We start from the raw sequence: 17,391 nt of genomic DNA, 5'->3' as shown, positions 1-17,391 counted from the left end.
AAAATGAAATACATAATTCGATTGCTTAAATAAAAATACAAAAATATTTACCAAATATCGATCGACTGGGTAATGGGAGGCTGGCCTCATCTGTTGGTTAAACAAAGGGGCTCCGGCATTCTCTCCGGCGGTCCTTGCCGTTCTGGAAACAAACACAAACTCACTATATTAGCACTAATAATATGAAAAATATTTTTAAAAAGGCTTTTTTAATTGAATGTTTCTCATTCCATAGAAAGGGGTGTTTAAATAAAAAGGCGTTGTTATAAAATCACATCAATTGTATTTCACCAACATTTACATTAACGTCTTAATCGAAGCATTTCACTTGCTTACAGTAAGAAAGGAAAGTCTTGTGACTCCTTTACGAGTCTACCAGTTCAGGCGGTCTAAAATTTGTTTACGAAAAACAAATATTACTAGTACAAGAAACAAATATAATTAATAGCAATGAGATTAAAATACATAACATTTTTGTTAGTTGAAGTAAAGATTCGATAGGTATAAGACGCATAACAACGTTTTGAACTTTATAAATAAACTCCCACTAAGAGAAAATACATAAATTCGACACTTGTAATGTTGTTTTTATAGTTTTGAAATCTAAATGGGCATACAACATATTTCATTTTTATACAACACTATTAAATGTATTATTTCTTGTAATAAAAAGTGAAATCATTGTATTAATACATTAAATTCGAATCCATCGAAAATTAAAACACAAATCAACAATGTTAAAAGACGTGTTACAATAAATAAATCCCGCATTGGATATAAAAAGATAGACAGTTGGAATACCTAGAATAAAGAAAATCTTTCGCATATTACATGTGATTTACATAAATAACTACTACAAGACTCACAGTACTAAGTAATACTGACTGGATAGCCTTGAATAATCTAGCGGCTAGAACCCATTAAATCATTATTATGTACAAGTTAATAATATATACAAAGTAACCGTAGATATATGTACATGTACAAGAATATCTAAAATAAATAATGGACATGTCAATTTAATTGAACGCATCGAACAGTAAGAGATAAGGTCATGTCGCGTCTGACGGATATGACATTTGATAACCGCAGAGATTACAGACGTACTTGCAGTCGTACTTGCGTCCGTCACATACCACATTCCGACGTTGGACCGTCAAATATATCCGGTCAGTTATAGGAGTGGAAACGTGTCTATCTGTCAAACAGATAATAGACGAGACTTTTCCGAGGCAAAGCGAAAACGAAAGACGGCCGCCGTGTGAGCCTTCGAAATTGACACACTAACTGTAATAACATTATGACATACAATGATAATAATATAATGATAATTACTTCACTTTATACAAATATAGCAGCGAGTTTTAAGAGTTCCTATAACGGCCGCGCAATCGCGGATCAGATTGACATTTCACAAAATGACTAGGTGCGCCCCGACGCGTGCGCAGGTCTCGCTAATACTGCAGCCGAACCTCACTTAACCTTACAAAATAATCAACCAAACGTGCTCAACGGAGCGTAGAGTACTTTAATCCAATTCCGATTTACTTAAAAAGAAACAACGACACCTTCTACGAAACGAACAAAACTTGAATCATGTCCAGGCCAAACATCGACAAACGTAACGGAACGCGAGCCACTCAAGAATAGCTTCAAGGAAATTAAATTAATATTAAATATGCGCAGAATGCAATTAATATATTTTAAGTATATGTGCTATCTGTACATAGAGCGATACGCGGTAAATATTTCAAACTACATTTTACAGTCAGTAATGCACTACACAAAATGTCATGATCATTATTATATTTTTTACATAGTAATTATGAAATACTTGTACAGTATATAAAGAATCACATAAATAAATGCCAAGTTCACTATGGTTCAGGACCTAAAGGTAACTAAGAAAATGGCATCTGAAAAGTCCTCGAACAAAAAATCGATTAAATCAATTCGCCGCACGAGAAACGCCTCAGATCAATAACTATTCAACGACATTAAAAATTTCTGCGACAATGATCATAAAATTATTCGAAATTGGATATGTACCATATTCAGAATATTGTAAAGCTCAGATATAAACTTAAAAAAACATCCGAGATCTTATAGTTTTATTCCTGCAACCTCATTACGCTGAATACAATCCATAAAACCTTCGACCCCTCGCTAGGAGAAAGCCCGATCCGAACCACCGATCAGTATATTTCTAATATAAGACTATTTACAACTGTATGTACAAGTGTTTCGATCGCGGTGGGCCCCGGGCCTTTAGCCGCCCCCGTATGTGCGCAGAGCGCTTGTCGGCGGCGAGTTGCCGCCCGACACTCCTCCCCTGGTCATTCACAGTGAGAGGGACAAGAGATAAAGTCTACGCGGCGGCATGTCGTCCTAGGTTTCCCTCTCTTTCTTAGGTTTGAATTCCTCTCCTAAGATTGTTGCGATCTCGCCCTGCATGAAAGCCCAGGGGACGGTTGAATTCGCCAACGGGCACTTCTCACCACTTGGACAGTAAACCTGTAATAGAAATTCGATTTTAAAACCGGATTTTATTTATTTGTTCATATAGCACATATTTTAAGCACGTTTTATTTGAAATAATAGTATAAGTATTTTAACTAACCTCAGACCCTTGCTGTCTCTTGATTGAATCCCGGGAGCACGGGAAACAGAACTTGTGATGTTGTTGACTCGGACATTGAACGAAATGCGTATCCTCGAGGCGTTCTTGGCAGAGCGTACACTTTAGCAACGGGGCTGGAGCGGGAGCTGCCGCATCTGTTCCCTCACCGGCCTCCGTGGACGATACGGACGTAGTAGAAGACACGTGTCGCGAGCCCGACGACCGCCGCCCGCCGTTCGACCCTGTCGGACCGGATAAATCAGATTAGCTACTGTCTGCATAACACAAATACTATTTATAAAACCAACTACAAGCAATCAAGATGTGCAGACCGTAGCTGTTGAGTATGGGGCATGGGCACAAGCGGTCGTCGGGCGCCGCGCCCGATTGCGGTAAACGCTGCGATCGGACGCCCGCCCGAGTCCGACCCATTTAACGACTGCGAGAGTCCGCGATTTTTTTAAATCCACTAAGAAACAATCGTTCAATAATTTATTTTCTAATTTTAACCTTGGGTTTAACATTGCTTACCTGATGAATTGGGCGAATGTTGACTCGAGCGGCTAGCGGATCTTTGGGGTGGTGGCTGTGGCGGGGATCCTCCAGTGGAACGAGGGGATCCAGGAGGTAAAGTATCCGTCACCGACATGAGTGCAGCCATCGGCGAAGGACCGGCTCCAGCACCAGTCACCGGAGGAGAACCAGCTGTTCGGCCCAATGGGGACCCAGCTGAACCATTGGTTAGAGGGGCACTACCTCCATAACCTACAATACAAGAATTTAATATAAAAATGCTTATTAATTAAATATCATGATAAAATAAAGTTATGGCACTAGAAATATTGTTTTAATCGATTAAACATTTTCCCTAAACCAGTTAACTGGTAATAAACGAAACAAGTGTGTGACAAATAACAGTCGAACAATAAAAAGACATCGTTTTGAATCGTCCGAACAAGCACACGCTCAATATTGCATGACACATCGTTTGCGGTCGACCAGCAATAGTAAACATTCACACAAGCGAATAATATCACAACATGTATAAATAACAGTGTATGTATACGCTTACGTAGCGTCTGTGTGTAGCGCGTGTGTCACCGCCTCTATTTTAATAGTACGTTCCTTCCCGCCAAATGTCGATTTTTCATTATAATATTATGTAGTTGAAAATGTTTTAAGACGTACAATTTGTCAAATATCGAAAAGTTTATACCCAACTGCTTGTTGATATTTTGCGGTGTAGATATCGCATGTCTATCTAGTTGAAAGAAGAATATAGTTGAATTGAAAGATATACTATTATTGTTTTTTTAAGAGTCAAGACGGTTATAGGTAAACGCGAGTTGAAGCGCGGTCCATATGGCGTTCGTGACGTCACGCACAGTGACCTTTTTGGCCGTCGGCTTGTGGCGCGCCGCGATCCCTACTCAGTACACACACGCCAACGGAATGTGGTCGAACAACTCTGCCAAGCGTAGGCAGGCGCTATATTTTTTCGCTGGCCTACCTACATACGTACGCGAGCGAAAATGTCGTCACGCGATGTTGCCGCACCGCACGATCGTGCTTGCATTCACGGCGCGAGCGCGTTTACATTACGTGGGTGTTTGTACGTATACTCTTTGCTTGTGTGCAAGAGGCCACGACTGCTTGCTTTCGAGAACGCTAAACCAGCCGAACCAGTTTTGTATTTATGGAGTGAGTTAATGCACCTACCTAGATAATATCAATCCCTGGTCCCCGAGCGAACATTTGCGAGAGATATGTTTTAACACAAACACATATTTTTTTCTGCTGTTTTGTCTCGACTTTACAGTTTGCTTTATGTTTGGTAGTTGAATTCATGCTCTTTATCTTAAATGCTCTAAAGAATTAAAGTAATGACGTACATAAGTAAGCGTCACTTTTTAGAAATGTTATGTATTGACTGAGGTATTAAAATTAAATGTAAATTATAATTTAATATGCCAGATTTATGATAATGATATATTTTATACTTTTTATTCCACGAAATTTTTGTTTGGAATATTTTGTTGTGAAAACTTAGTGTTACATTATTTGTTAATGTAGTATTTATTATAAACTTTAGTACCTATCAAAAATATTTACACAGAATAACAAATATTTCTAATGCCATTAAACAACACAAAATTTAAAAGTTAGTGAATCAACTTACCGTTACTTTTAAAAGCTGCGTCAAATGACGGAGTACGTAGAGGATGTTTTTCTTGTTTGAAAACACGGTCAGGTGCAAATGGAGCCGCCAGAGAAACTGCAGGCAGTGATTCCCCGCGAGTTAGAGGAGGACGAGAGTGTTCCTCTAAAAGCCTTTTAGCTGGCTCGTGATGATTTTGATGATCATCATCATCTAACGGTCTTTTTAAGGTTAATCCAGGAGCGAGCCGAGCTCCACCGTGAGATGGTAAATGAGCCAGGGGTAGATGTGCCAGCCTTCTGCCCTCATGTTCTTCTCTTCGACCGCCGTACTCTGCTAGTAAACCAGCGTTTGTAGTTGGCCGCGAATGATGTAATGCAAATCCAGCAGTTGGTGCATGATGTGCAGGAGGAGCTGGCTGACCTCTTGTACCCGATTCTGCACCATTTTGATGAGCCTCTAATGGCGCACGATGGCCACCTTTGGCATGTGAGGGCCCACGGCCTTCTTGAAAACCATGTGCACGTTTGAGTTGTCGTGCTGTATCAAGCACTACTTCTATTCTATCTGCACCTTCGTAGTTTACACATCCACGACATACTGGTTCCGAAAACTCATGCAGCATCGCCCAAGGCATGCGAGGTAAATCGCATAAATAGCAATGCTGCCGCTTTTGCATCACCGACATTTTGATGTCTGGTGTTGAACTTGGCCGGCGATATTCGCTTTTTGAAAAAATTGTCACTTATTTATTTGTTGAATTAAGAAACACTGTCACCATGGTACACGGGAGCACTATTATCACATGTAACGCAGTTGCGCGGAAACGTTTAAAAGCACTCGCTTCGTTTGATGGCTGACGAGAGACTGAGCTGGGTCGGCCGCGAAGGTGTGCGGGGTCGGGGCGGTAGCGGCCATTATCGAGCGGTGACGTCAGCGCGCGCACCGCGACGCGCCGAGGACGAGCCGTTAGCCCGACGCGGATGCACCCCCCGCACCACAACCCTCATATTGCCTTCAACGCTATCGCACGATAATGAACACGGTACTTCCAGCGTACTCTGCTTACTAAATCCTAAACATGGTTTATCAAACCAGAGTTTTTGCCGACAAATATATCTACGATAAATAGAACATTATTGTGGCCAACAATAAGGCAAAGCGATTCATCAAACTGATGATATCGTAAAAGTAGCCAACGGTAGGAGTATATAAGCCAATCAGATTAAATTTTGAATAAACTAAGTGTTTAGCTACCTAATACGACATAACCATATTTCTGTATCTAAACATTGAGTAGGTAAATTCTCTCAACGACAAACATTTCATGTTAGTGTAGGTCAATCTTAAATTTAAAAAAAAGACCTTTTAGGTCTGGGCTTTGAATTTCTGTTCTGTTTTGTGATATTTAGTTTTTTGTCATTGGCATGTAGATCGTCGTTGACTATTTTTTGGCTTTCTAAGGTATGCAGGTTTCCTTCACTGTGTGTTACATGACGGTGGCATGAAACACTCGCAGTGTTAAATGCCACCGAGGTTGGAACCTACTGCTTCAAGGATGAGATTCGTAGGCTGAAGGCACTAGGCCAACACTGCTCTTACTCGCATCTGAAATCTAGCGTAAGTATCTTTTCATCTATATATTCAGAAATAAAATATTAGGTACTATTATATATAATATTAGGTATTAGTACACGGTTAAAGGCAACAAATCACGACTTTAAACCCATTGCCATCAACTCGTGGCAAATAGCTATGGTTTCCTAACAGAACTCATATTATTCAACGAAAGTAAACAGCTGCCGCTCTAGAATAACAATTAACGCTAACACGTATAACCGACGTGCTCGATGCATTAAATTTCAATCTATTCTCACTCGGTTTCCTTTCGGACGGCTGCATTCTAAATTATTATTATTATGGAGTAACGCGGTCGGATCCGGCTGGAGGACGGGAGTGGGGTAACACAACCGGTACAGCGGCCATCTTGAGACGTGACGTCACGTGACGAGTCAGCCAGCGCGGTGCGGCAACGTCTCACTCGCCGCTTACCATGTTTCCTCTTTATTTCTGTTGTACTTTTAATAATAATTTAGTCTCTTTGTTTTTTTTGCATATTCTGGCCGTAGAACAGTTATGCGAGCAGGTAATGAGCGGATTATAGTCAGAAGTTTAGAGAATACTTTACGATATTTTTAGTAGGTATGATTTCGGGAATCAGTTTTGTTTACGATAAACTTATTTATAATGCTTGGAATACTTTTGTAGATTATCAACTAATTTTATTTTTGTAATAAACAAAAGCATAAAAATACCTACAGCATATATTTAAATTTAAATTTTAAATACTGCATAAAACGAATTCAGTTTAACGAAATATAGGCAGGTAAAAACACACTGATAAAGGATTGCAGTATAACTGTTAATTTAGTACCTATTGAAACGGTAGAAATAACGTTATCCGGTAGATTCAATCTCAACGGATTTACAGTCCAGTCAAATCCGATTACACCTTTGTTCGTGATGAAGTAAAGGGAATATTGATATACAAAAAACCCAAAATGCACACTCAACGTCTAAAAACGTCCGCAAAAAATGAGCGCAACATTCTAAATTGTGCGCTCATATCAAATAGTCTCGCGTCGCTCGCGTCTGGGAACAGTTGTTAAAAATGCCAAAGTGTTCTGTGAGAAATTGTAAAAATATTACGTCAAGAACGCTAAAAAAGGATGGGATATCGTATTTTCGGTAACAACAACAACGCATTACAGTCTTCTTTTTATTTTAGTCACATTATAAAAATAACCCTGTTCTAATAAGTGGAGTCGATTTTTTTATTACTGTTTTTTTTTAAATAAATTTATGTACTTTTTTGTGCGTAGTTTTTGACAAATATATTTACGCTATATAAAGTGTAGGTCAGGAGGTAGCCAATTTTTTTTTTTAATATTCGTAAATATGATGTTTAACGATTCAGTTATGGGCCAACTTATGTGTTCGCGACATGCGGCATGCTAAGTATAGAAGTGTCGCGTAGTCTGTAGTCTGTAAGTGTCACATTATAAACTTCATGGAAACTTCAAATTTTTACATTTTAGTTTTCCTCGTGACCCAATAAAATGTGGAGAATGGACATCAATCATCAGTCAACAAAGGCGAGAAGATTTTTTTAAGCCGAATAATTCAAGCGTCGTTTGTTCCGAGCATTTTTTGGAGGAAGATATGTATGTCACTTCAAAAGGCATACAACGTCTTTGTAAAACGGCTGTTCCTAATATAGTGGTAGGTAACTCGTCAGCAAGCTAAATTAATTTGTCAAATAACGTAGTACCTTCGTTCAATTAATTATATTTGGGGATTTTGATGGGAAGATTAAATTAGCTGATTGCAATTTTATTGAAGGGTTTTACGCCGGACAGTTAATAGAAATTAGGATTTATAGCGACACTGACAAAAAAATAAGCGTAGAACTTCGCATTTAAAAAATCTATACATGTGTATACATTATTTAAGGATTTTAGTAGTAACAACAGGGCAAACTAACATGTTTAAGATAACTAATTACCATATTTTTGTTTGACAATGTGTGCAACGCGACACCTTGCTAACTTTTTGGGATTTTATATTATAAATATAAAATTATATAGATATGCATAGATATCAGGAATTTGGGGATCTGAAGTTAATATTATTATATCTAAATCTCTGTGAGGATGAGAGACTTCTGCGCGAAGCTTAGAGTATTAAGCCAGAAAGGAGTCGCCTTTACGCGCGTCCCCCTCTGTCAAAGTACGAACCCGCTGGACATACCCGTTATATAGAACTGTTTCTCGACCCTTCCGCGCCATTCCGGTACGACGCTTGTTAGTGTAAAGAGCTCCGACAAAAATGACTGGATGCAGTGTATTCGGCTGTAAAAAAAGGTCTGACACATCGAGTGTACAAAAAGACAACGTGACATTTCATCTGTAAGTATTTTCTTAAGTAATATTATCGTATATTATAAGAATACGTGAAAATCAAATAAATATTAATTGCCGAGTAATGCCGAGTCAATGTTGCCAGTTTATTGCAAAGTTCCGCACTATGACGTTTTTTGTGGCTTAATTTTTTATTTGCATAATTTTTTTACTAACAGATGGTACTTACATAGGGATCATATTGTTCAATGACTTAAGTAAATATGCTTTACTATTGATTATTAGTTGTCCTGTTCGTGGATTCGCTCACAAGTACTTTGAAGGTTTACCCGACACTTCAAATTTTCTTATTATACTAATGTCTTTAATTAATGAAGAAAGGGCGTGAAAAATTATAAAAATTTATCACATGAATTTATCCTAATAATGGTTATTTTCCTAAGTTGGTAGTTAGCCACACCAACGCCGGTTTACGTCATTTTAGAGAGGGGACACATACTATTTTTTATCGATAAATTATTGAACGAATGAACAATATACTGTAATTATGGATACATTTTTTTAGTTTGAAATAAAACAGTTTTATTTTTATTATAGATTTCCAAAAGACCCTATCCGTCGACAACAATGGATAAAAGCTTGTGAAAATCACAGAACATGGCTACCCAAACGTACAAGTAAAGTTTGCTCCGATCATTTTGATACGTCATGTTTCTTGTTGCTGGCTAACAACAAAAGAAAATTAAAGGAATCAGCAACACCTACTTTTAAATTACCAAATGTAAGTTATATCTAGTTTCGATGCAAACATGTAGGGATCTGTAATAACGTATTATGTATTCCATATAGTTTTGAACATCCACTGAAGTAACTAAAAAACGATTAATTGCTTTTCCAACACCAATGTATACCTATTCTTTACTTCAATGTATACCTTAAAATATAACGGTTTTCAGAAATTTATTCTGTCAACATACGAAGCAAATAGATCTTTATGATTGTTATTTTAAACTAACCTTCTACTTGCGAATTCGTCTCGGCGGATTTTGGATTGTAACAATTTTTTGACTATCCCTTGGGGACCTTACACATTTCCGGGATAAATCATAGTCTGTGTTAGTAGTGCTTGTTCCCTACACCCCCCAAATTTATTAGCATTATACCTTGTCTCCTTCAAACTTAAACACAATAACAAAATTAATTTGCAGCTCAATAACGCGTTCGTCATATAAGTATGACAGTACAAGATTGAAACACTGATTTTGTATTACAAACTTGTTGTCACGTTAACAAAGTATGGCGCGATTTGTTATTGAAGCGCAACTAATTTTGTAACCGTGTTTAAGATTGATAGAGACATGTTATTGGAGCAGGACGCATCGCCTTTCAGACTGAGTATCAAACACCAGTAAAAACCGGTTGTTTGAACCGGTTTTTACAGAAACAGGGTTTCAAACTACTAGTCGACTGCAATTCTACACTATCCGTGTGCAGTCACATAGACATGTGACGGCACAAAATGTAATCTTGCCATGGCTGAAGAATTGGGCTGCTGTCTTGATCCACTAAATTTACAGACTAAAATATTAGATCCTCATACTGGACAAGAGATTTTCTTTTTTCTAGATCCGTGTCATATGTTGAAACTGGTTAGAAATGCGTTTGAGTTTTACGAATATTTTTTAACTTATCGATCTGGCCATGAAAAAAAAATAGAATGGTCATATATCACAAAGTTGCACCAACTACAAGAGGAAGAAATGTTTTATTTAGCCAACAAAGTAAAAGCGAACCATATTTATTTTAAGTCCAAAATAATGAATGTCTCATTGGCTGCCCAACTTTTCAGTCAGAGCGTAGCTGACGCATTGATTTTTTGTGCTGACATTATGAAGATGCCTTCTTTCAAAGAAGTAACTCCAACCGCTGAATTTTTAATTTTAATGAACGATATATTTGATGTCCTCGATTCAAAAACTTGGTCCAATGCATACAAACAGGCATTAAACTCAAAAAACTATCAAAAGGCATTTGACCGATTAGATGAAGCAAAAGCTGTCATAACTAACTTATCTGTGGTTATTCCTAGGGGTAACACATTAAAAAAAGTAAATATATTAAAATCTCCAAGACACACAGGTTTTTTAGGTTTTTGCGTGTGCATTGAAAGTGCAAAAAAGTTGTTCAAAAGTTTAGTGTTAGACCAAGGCACAATACTTACGTATCTGCCCTTACATAAGATCAGCCAAGATCATATAGAAATTTTTTTTTCCAATATTCGTAGCCATGGCGGGTATAATGATAATCCCACAGCGCGACAACTCGAAGCAATATATAAGAAACTATTGGTACACACAGAGCTAAACCGAAATGAACGAGGTACAAATTGTATTCCTTTAGAAAAAATATCAATTTTAGATTGTTCTTCAGGGATAAAAAAAATCAACGACACATCTTTGTCATTCTGTATTAATTTAGAGGCAGATAAACAATTTTCCATCACAGAGGAACAGATACTTACAGATATAGATAGCTACACATACTTATCTCCTTTCGGCGAGGAAGTAGTGAAATACATAGCGGGCTACGTGGTTTTTTCTATCATTAAAAAAATCAAATGCAGTATCTGCGTCAAGGCTCTTTTAGGCGTGCAGTGTAAAGAAAGCTTGATTTATCAAAAAAGTAGAGGTGGCTTAATGTATGCCTCAGAAGAGGTAATATCCTTATGTCGCTTTTGTGAATTCGAGATTAGAGCCACACTTACGTCGGATAAAAAAGTTGATCCTAAATACAACACTAAACGAATTGTTATTCAAACTTTAAAAAAACTTGTAGGGAAAACACTCTTTCATTCTATTGAGGAACATTATTTTGACAACGATTATGTGACGCATAACATAGAACTGGCAAAGGTTGTTATGGAAAAATATGTAAACACGAGAATCACTTACCTTTCTAAGAAAAAGGATCCAAAAAAATGTATCCGTCATATATTCACAAAACTCATTCACTTCAAAAATCAATAAAAAGTTTTGCTGGATTAGCAGATTTAAATAAAACTTATCAAAATCCGCTATTTTGTAAGTAAAAATAGTGTTCTTATTATTTCATACATAAAACTAGTAGGTACCTAGTATAAAATAAAATTGTTTTTTCTTATGTCGTTTCAAATTTTTAAATTCAAAATCATCATGGGATTTCAATTACGCTATTAATTAAAAAAGTAGTATTAATAAAAATAAATTGTTTTAATGTCAAATGATTATACAGTTACATGATGTTTTCATATTAATAAATACTTTGATTGACAATGTGTTTAGAAACCCCCTGTTGTACTTTTTAACCTCTTTGTAATAAATATTTAAGTACGTAACGTAAAACGTTAAAATATTTAAAACGTAACAACTGAATGATTGAATGAATAAATTTTATCGACATGGTGGTAGCTCTAATTATCTCGGGATTGTTGCGTATGTGTGCTGTACATGTAACGTGTAAAGATACGATTTCTTTAAATGTGTGCGTTGCGGTTACTCTTGTGTAAGCAAATTAGGTTTGTGTGCGTGTGTACAAACATTGTGCAATTTGTTTCTGTAGTAAAATTTTGTCTGTGTGAGTGCCTCGTCCCCCGCCGATGTTTTGGCAGAAAAATTAATTAGCATCGTTCGAGTGATGGCGTCTCCTTTCTGGCTTAATACTCTAAGGCGCTAAGCGCTGTGGCTAGCATATTATGTCAAGTTGTAATTTCTTTAAGTAGGGAGAAGAATGAAGAATGATGCAGTTAAAGAGTTTATGTATCCATTTTTAAGGGTCGATACACAATTTAAATAACTTCGCTTGATAGAAATAAAATACAAACAAAGCCAATTAATAATTAATACTTTCATTTTCTGACAGTGCTGCAGTGAAGAGAAAGTCTATCAAAGCGAAAAAATGGCCAATATGAATAATAAAAAACGGAAATTATCACCATTAGCAAGAAAGAAGCACTATGACAACTTATCTGTAAAGAGAAAAGGGTAAGTAAATCCTAAGTAGATATTTACTTGCGGCTTTGCCCGTATGTATACAGTTTTATTTTATGATTGTTTTCGAAGGTGCGAGTTGGAATAGGTTCGCGAGCAAATATTTTATTAAAAAAACAACGGATACACTGCTCCCGAGTAGACATGGATTTGGCTGTGCCGTTGTTCTTAAGTCCAACTGATTTATTATTAGAACTGATAAATCAGGCGTCGAGCAGGTATACGAGAGCCGGATCCCAATAGCAATTTCTAAATTAGTTACATTTGCAATTCGTGTAAGCAGAGAAAAACGTTTGCCAAAAACGTCCATCGAGGTCTAGGATTCAAAATCCTTTTGTCCTGTAAATGCGGTAAAGATAAATTTACCTTATGTATTTTAAATTACCTCGCCACGAAGGTAAATCGCCCGGAAGGCGCCGAAACTTGTGAGCGGTGCAAAGCTGAAGCGACAAACACCCCGGCTGCTTTCAAACATCCGCCACGTCCAATGACGGACGTGTCGAGAAGCTCATTCGTCCTATGCTAATCCACCTAGGATTTATCTAAGGAGGAGCTGCTGGACCAGGTGTTTGGGTTATATGGGACATACACAAAATTCGAACGAGTCGTTCAAATCCACTGTGTGGCGCATCACACCTAAACACCTTCACTAAGGCATTAAATTCGTCGAGATTTCTGTTTACATCGCTGGAGGAATGTTCAATAAAGGCTATAGTGCAGCATTGAAAACGATGCAGAACATGAGTTGAAAACTGGACAGCAATGCAAAAAATTTCGCCAAGAGCGCCGACAAGGAGCGCGTCATCTGAAAAAACAGGCGCGCTTCATTTTTAAGTAAAGAGGCCAGAACAGACCGTACACTTTATCGACCAGGAATCGCTGATTAGTATGTTAATGCGGTAAGTTCAAGAAAATTAAGATTTTCTATATATGAAAACTTTGACGAGCGATTTCTCTAGAATATTTTAACTAGAAGCGATACTATTGAGAAATAACCTTTGGTTTGCCCCCCCCCCCTAGTTATGAGATAGGCTCTTAACAATGTTTTTTTATACTTAATTGATTATATCTATAGTTATTAAGTGGAAATTTTAAATTTCACGTGCTGTACACCAATAATCACGGCAGACCTTAAGCGTTTGGGTCACTTCTTACCTTTAAAAGTTTATTTGATTTCATATTATCATCATATAGATTATAATGATCGTGGATGGCTTATCTGTGCGAACGTAGGGCGGCTAAGTTCATGGCGCAGCAGAATTGTATTGATTTTCACGAACCGGACATTTATTGGAATTTAGCTGGACTGAATCGACCGTGAACTTATATTTTACTAATATTTGGGACAAAATTAAAACTATTACAGCTCTTTCTTTGATGATTTTGGAATCATGCTCTTAAGTCATACTATTATTTTAACAGTAGACGGATTGATAAAGCAACCTTGGAATGATTACTAACTTTAGATCTAAACATATAGATCATAGCAATGCTAGACTCGAAATTAATTTGGACATTTCGTAATTGATAATTCGGTGGTTTTGTCAAGGACCCAAAATTGTATCCCATTTTGTGATCACCATAATAAACTATTCATTAGACTTCATTGAATTAGAAGAATTCGCATATATTTCCATTATAAGACCCATCTGTACACAGATATAATAAGTCGAAGAAATGATACCTTTTACAGATGTATAGCACAAAGCTCACGTATAATGTGTCGGGAAATCGATAGTCGGCCGGTCAATGCGCATGCGCCCACTCCCATACCACGTGTCACTGTTTATTTACGTTCCCCACTCTGACAGGCTTTCAACAGTTAAAGTGCAGGATATTTTAGGGAAAAATTGCAAAAGCTTCTTGACGAAAATAATAAAATATTCACAATATCATAGTTGTTGTATACAGGCATCAGACAGCTGAAAGCTAGTTCATATAGATGTTATTCAGAAACTTTTTACAAAAGCACAGTTTATGAAAAATCTATTAATTTATTTATTTGTATGTCCTTCTCCAGCAAAAATACAATTACATAAGAGAAATTTGGATAAAGAATGAAATGTTGCTAATATTACGTTTCATACAGTTTTAAAGTTTTAAATTACTAGAAGCTAGATTCCTGTTATGAGCGAGGCCTATACCCTTGAAATAGAGTATAAAAGTGGCTAAAATCGCCAAAACATGTTGAATCACAGGCGCGGAACTGTATTGATCGCTGACGTCACACCCAGCCATTAGAGGTGGCTTCTTAACATCTATTTTGTATACATTTATCGTTTTTTGACCTATTTGGATTACATAAGCGTCTGTGTGGAGCGCTTAGACAAAGAACTCATTTTTATGTTTTCAGGGCGAATCTGTTTGCGAAATTGAGAGTTTTACACTTTTACACCAATTTTCCTCACAATAAGATATCAATTGTGATATTATATATATATATCTATAAATCTAGCTAGAGATCAATACTCAGTCAGTCAAGTGGATTGTTGAAAGGTAATAACGACATCGATTCCCAGACCTGCTAGACTAGTCTGACAGCTAGATCACACAATACCAGGACGAAAAAGAACAGGTATATAACATCCGGTCAATTACAAATAATAATAAAAGAAATGCTTCTTAACAATATGTGTAGGTTTTAACATGTTTTTAAACACGACCAGCGAGAATCAAAATGTAATGAGGTCTGTAAAGGCCTCTTAGGGGGTCAAATTTAAGGTTAAGTTAATTCAAAGCTCCAAATTTCACTTATCGCGTCGGATACTTGATAACATTTATCATCATATTCTATGATTGGAAAATGGGTTAGGTGCTTAGTTGCGTCTAGGGTAATAGAAAACTTATTGTATTCTAGACGTGTATATTAAATAAATATAAATAAATTGTAACGGGGGGTAAACAAATCAGTTGATGTGAAGTGATAGCGCCTCCTATAGACACATATATTGCCAGAGGGCTCGCAAGAGCGTTGCCGGCCTTTAAATCAGCAGTAAGTATTTATTTACTACAATTCGAAGTGGTTAATTAGTCACTTCGATTTGTATATGCTTGTATGAACACCACGTTTTTCTTACATTTATTGTAATACCCTGAAATATCTTTGAATAAATGATAATATTCTGTGCACAGATTAATAGCCTGATCTCGGAAGAGTAATCCTTGACAAAAACTGTCATTTTAGATTAAATTTAAACTCCGTAAGCCAACAAGAAGACCATGTTTCAAAATTCATGTCCCTCAGCCAAGCGGCCTGAGAAACTACGCAGTGGGGAACGTAAATTACAGCAGCCTAACACGTAGTAGATGTAAGCAATTTGGCAGTCAAAAGCCAGTCTGCGCAACCCAATCGATACCGCGCATGCGTAGTGCCACTAGCCCCGAATCAATAGTTGGGTTGGCCCACGTCACCCCCTATTGCATATTTTGGTACGTTTCACCCTAACGTTACGATAGGTCGTTGCTTTTCTGACATTCTTAACAGAGTTAATAGCCATTTCTTGGTCATACAAATACCACGCACTAAACTGAATGTGAGTTGGAAAAGAGTGAACGAAAAAGTGAGGGTAGCTTGAACATAAAAGCTAAAAGCCACCTGACTTATACCTAATATGACATACAGTCTGAGCGTTAAACCCATTGTGACATTCGGTCGCAGTCCTTAATTCATTGCTTATATTGACAACACTATTACGTCAATATTAATAAAAATAACAACTTATATTATATTTGTTCCCATAAACATTACGCATGTTCTCTTTCCGCTGTAAAAATATCTCTAGGTGGGTAGATATATTAATATTTTGTTAAGCATACGACAAAGCGGCGTGAAGAGCTTAATTTCCAATGATCTACTTTTCCCCTGTACTCTACTGGTACCCCGTAGCATGCATGCAATGCTCCAAATTCCAATGCGGCATGCATGCAGTTAGGACCGTCGTAGCGTCAAAGGATTTCATCGATACGATTTAGTTTTTTCGATTTATTAGAATATTTTTAGTATCAGAATATCAATATAGATTATCCTATCATGTTATCACATATTTTAAAAGTGGTACGATCGGTTGAACGAACTGATAAAACAATTTTATCAAACAAAAGGAATTATATCGGCATGTTACGAAATTAAATGAAAAAAAAATATACATATATAAATATTGATTCTAAAATGTTTGTAACCTAAAGGGTAGTTCATGAAGTGAAGTATGCCCAACGACATTGAACGTTACGTAAGCTGTACCCAAAGAGAATTATTACAATTTGAAAGCTTATCGAGCTACGAACACAAGGTCACGAATAGATAAACATTGAATGAAACGTTATAATGTTGGATTTCGAGCAGCTGCCAATAAATAAAGGGGTATTATTTGATTATACGCTACTTCGCTTTGATTCTTGCCCTAAAATTTAAAACACCTGTTCGACATGTGCTAAAGGGATACTTTTCTCACGGTAGCTTCGGCGTAACCATCTTTTATGTACGTATTCATCTTATAAATATAAGGCTGATTAAGAGATTCTTCGAAGAATCATCGTGAGGCGATCTTCGATCAAAATATCTATATATAATACAGAAAATTTAGTACCTGCTTAGTACTAGTTTAGCTAGTTTCTATTGTAATATAAAACAAATATCTGAAATATGAACCACCAATATATCTGAAATAT

The 17,391-nt window shown here is 36.9% G+C and overlaps 3 protein-coding genes across 10 annotated transcripts in view; 1 reads left to right on the top strand and 2 right to left on the bottom strand.

Annotated features, from left to right (window-relative positions):
* LOC110991916 overlaps nucleotides 1-17,391 on the bottom strand; it is an 82,426-nt gene that overhangs the window by 2,828 nt on the left and 62,207 nt on the right. The window contains exon 4 of the mRNA XM_045632344.1: nucleotides 52-142. Within this exon, the coding sequence (XP_045488300.1) occupies nucleotides 52-142 (91 nt within the window). The remainder of the gene's footprint in view (nucleotides 1-51; nucleotides 143-17,391) is intronic.
* On the bottom strand, nucleotides 264-5,701 carry LOC110991899 (interferon regulatory factor 2-binding protein 1). The gene is made up of 4 exons (XM_022257473.2): nucleotides 4,800-5,701; nucleotides 3,152-3,385; nucleotides 2,621-2,862; nucleotides 264-2,514 (listed from the first exon to the last, which is right to left on the bottom strand). The coding sequence occupies exons 1-4, from the start codon at nucleotides 5,464-5,466 to the stop codon at nucleotides 2,389-2,391; spliced, it is 1,269 nt and encodes a 422-aa protein (XP_022113165.1). The 5' UTR covers nucleotides 5,467-5,701; the 3' UTR covers nucleotides 264-2,388.
* The window catches only part of LOC110991901 (peroxynitrite isomerase THAP4), a 44,096-nt gene continuing 30,835 nt past the window's right edge, over nucleotides 4,131-17,391 (top strand). For 2 of the 8 annotated variants that reach the window (XM_045632347.1, XM_045632345.1), the window contains exons 1-3: nucleotides 8,607-8,746; nucleotides 9,296-9,479; nucleotides 12,596-12,717. In XM_045632347.1, coding sequence (XP_045488303.1) covers nucleotides 8,667-8,746; nucleotides 9,296-9,479; nucleotides 12,596-12,717 — 386 coding nt within the window. In that variant the 5' untranslated portion in view covers nucleotides 8,607-8,666. Of the gene's footprint in view, nucleotides 4,322-5,972; nucleotides 6,399-6,902; nucleotides 6,925-7,379; nucleotides 7,527-7,876; nucleotides 8,061-8,606; nucleotides 8,747-9,295; nucleotides 9,480-12,595; nucleotides 12,718-12,795; nucleotides 13,623-17,391 lie in introns of those variants that run through there. The other 6 variants (XM_045632351.1, XM_045632350.1, XM_022257475.2 and 3 more) reach the window with 6 other exon arrangements.

This window comes from Pieris rapae, chromosome 19 (assembly GCF_905147795.1).
Source record: "Pieris rapae chromosome 19, ilPieRapa1.1, whole genome shotgun sequence".
In the NCBI taxonomy this organism is placed as follows: Eukaryota; Metazoa; Arthropoda; class Insecta; order Lepidoptera; family Pieridae; genus Pieris; species Pieris rapae.
Note: the sequence above shows the minus strand (reverse complement) of the source record. Positions and strands in the feature narration are given on the sequence as shown.

Excerpts from the sequence above, each read along its gene's own strand:
- LOC110991899 (XM_022257473.2), bottom strand. The coding sequence starts at position 5,466 with ATGTCGGTGATGCAAAAGCGGCAGCATTGCTATTTATGCGATTTACCT. Across the intron at positions 3,386-4,799 it reads CGCAGCTTTTAAAAGTAACG|GTTATGGAGGTAGTGCCCCT; the intron begins GTAAGTTGATTC and ends CTTGTATTGTAG. Across the intron at positions 2,515-2,620 it reads AGAGACAGCAAGGGTCTGAG|GTTTACTGTCCAAGTGGTGA; the intron begins GTTAGTTAAAAT and ends TTTCTATTACAG.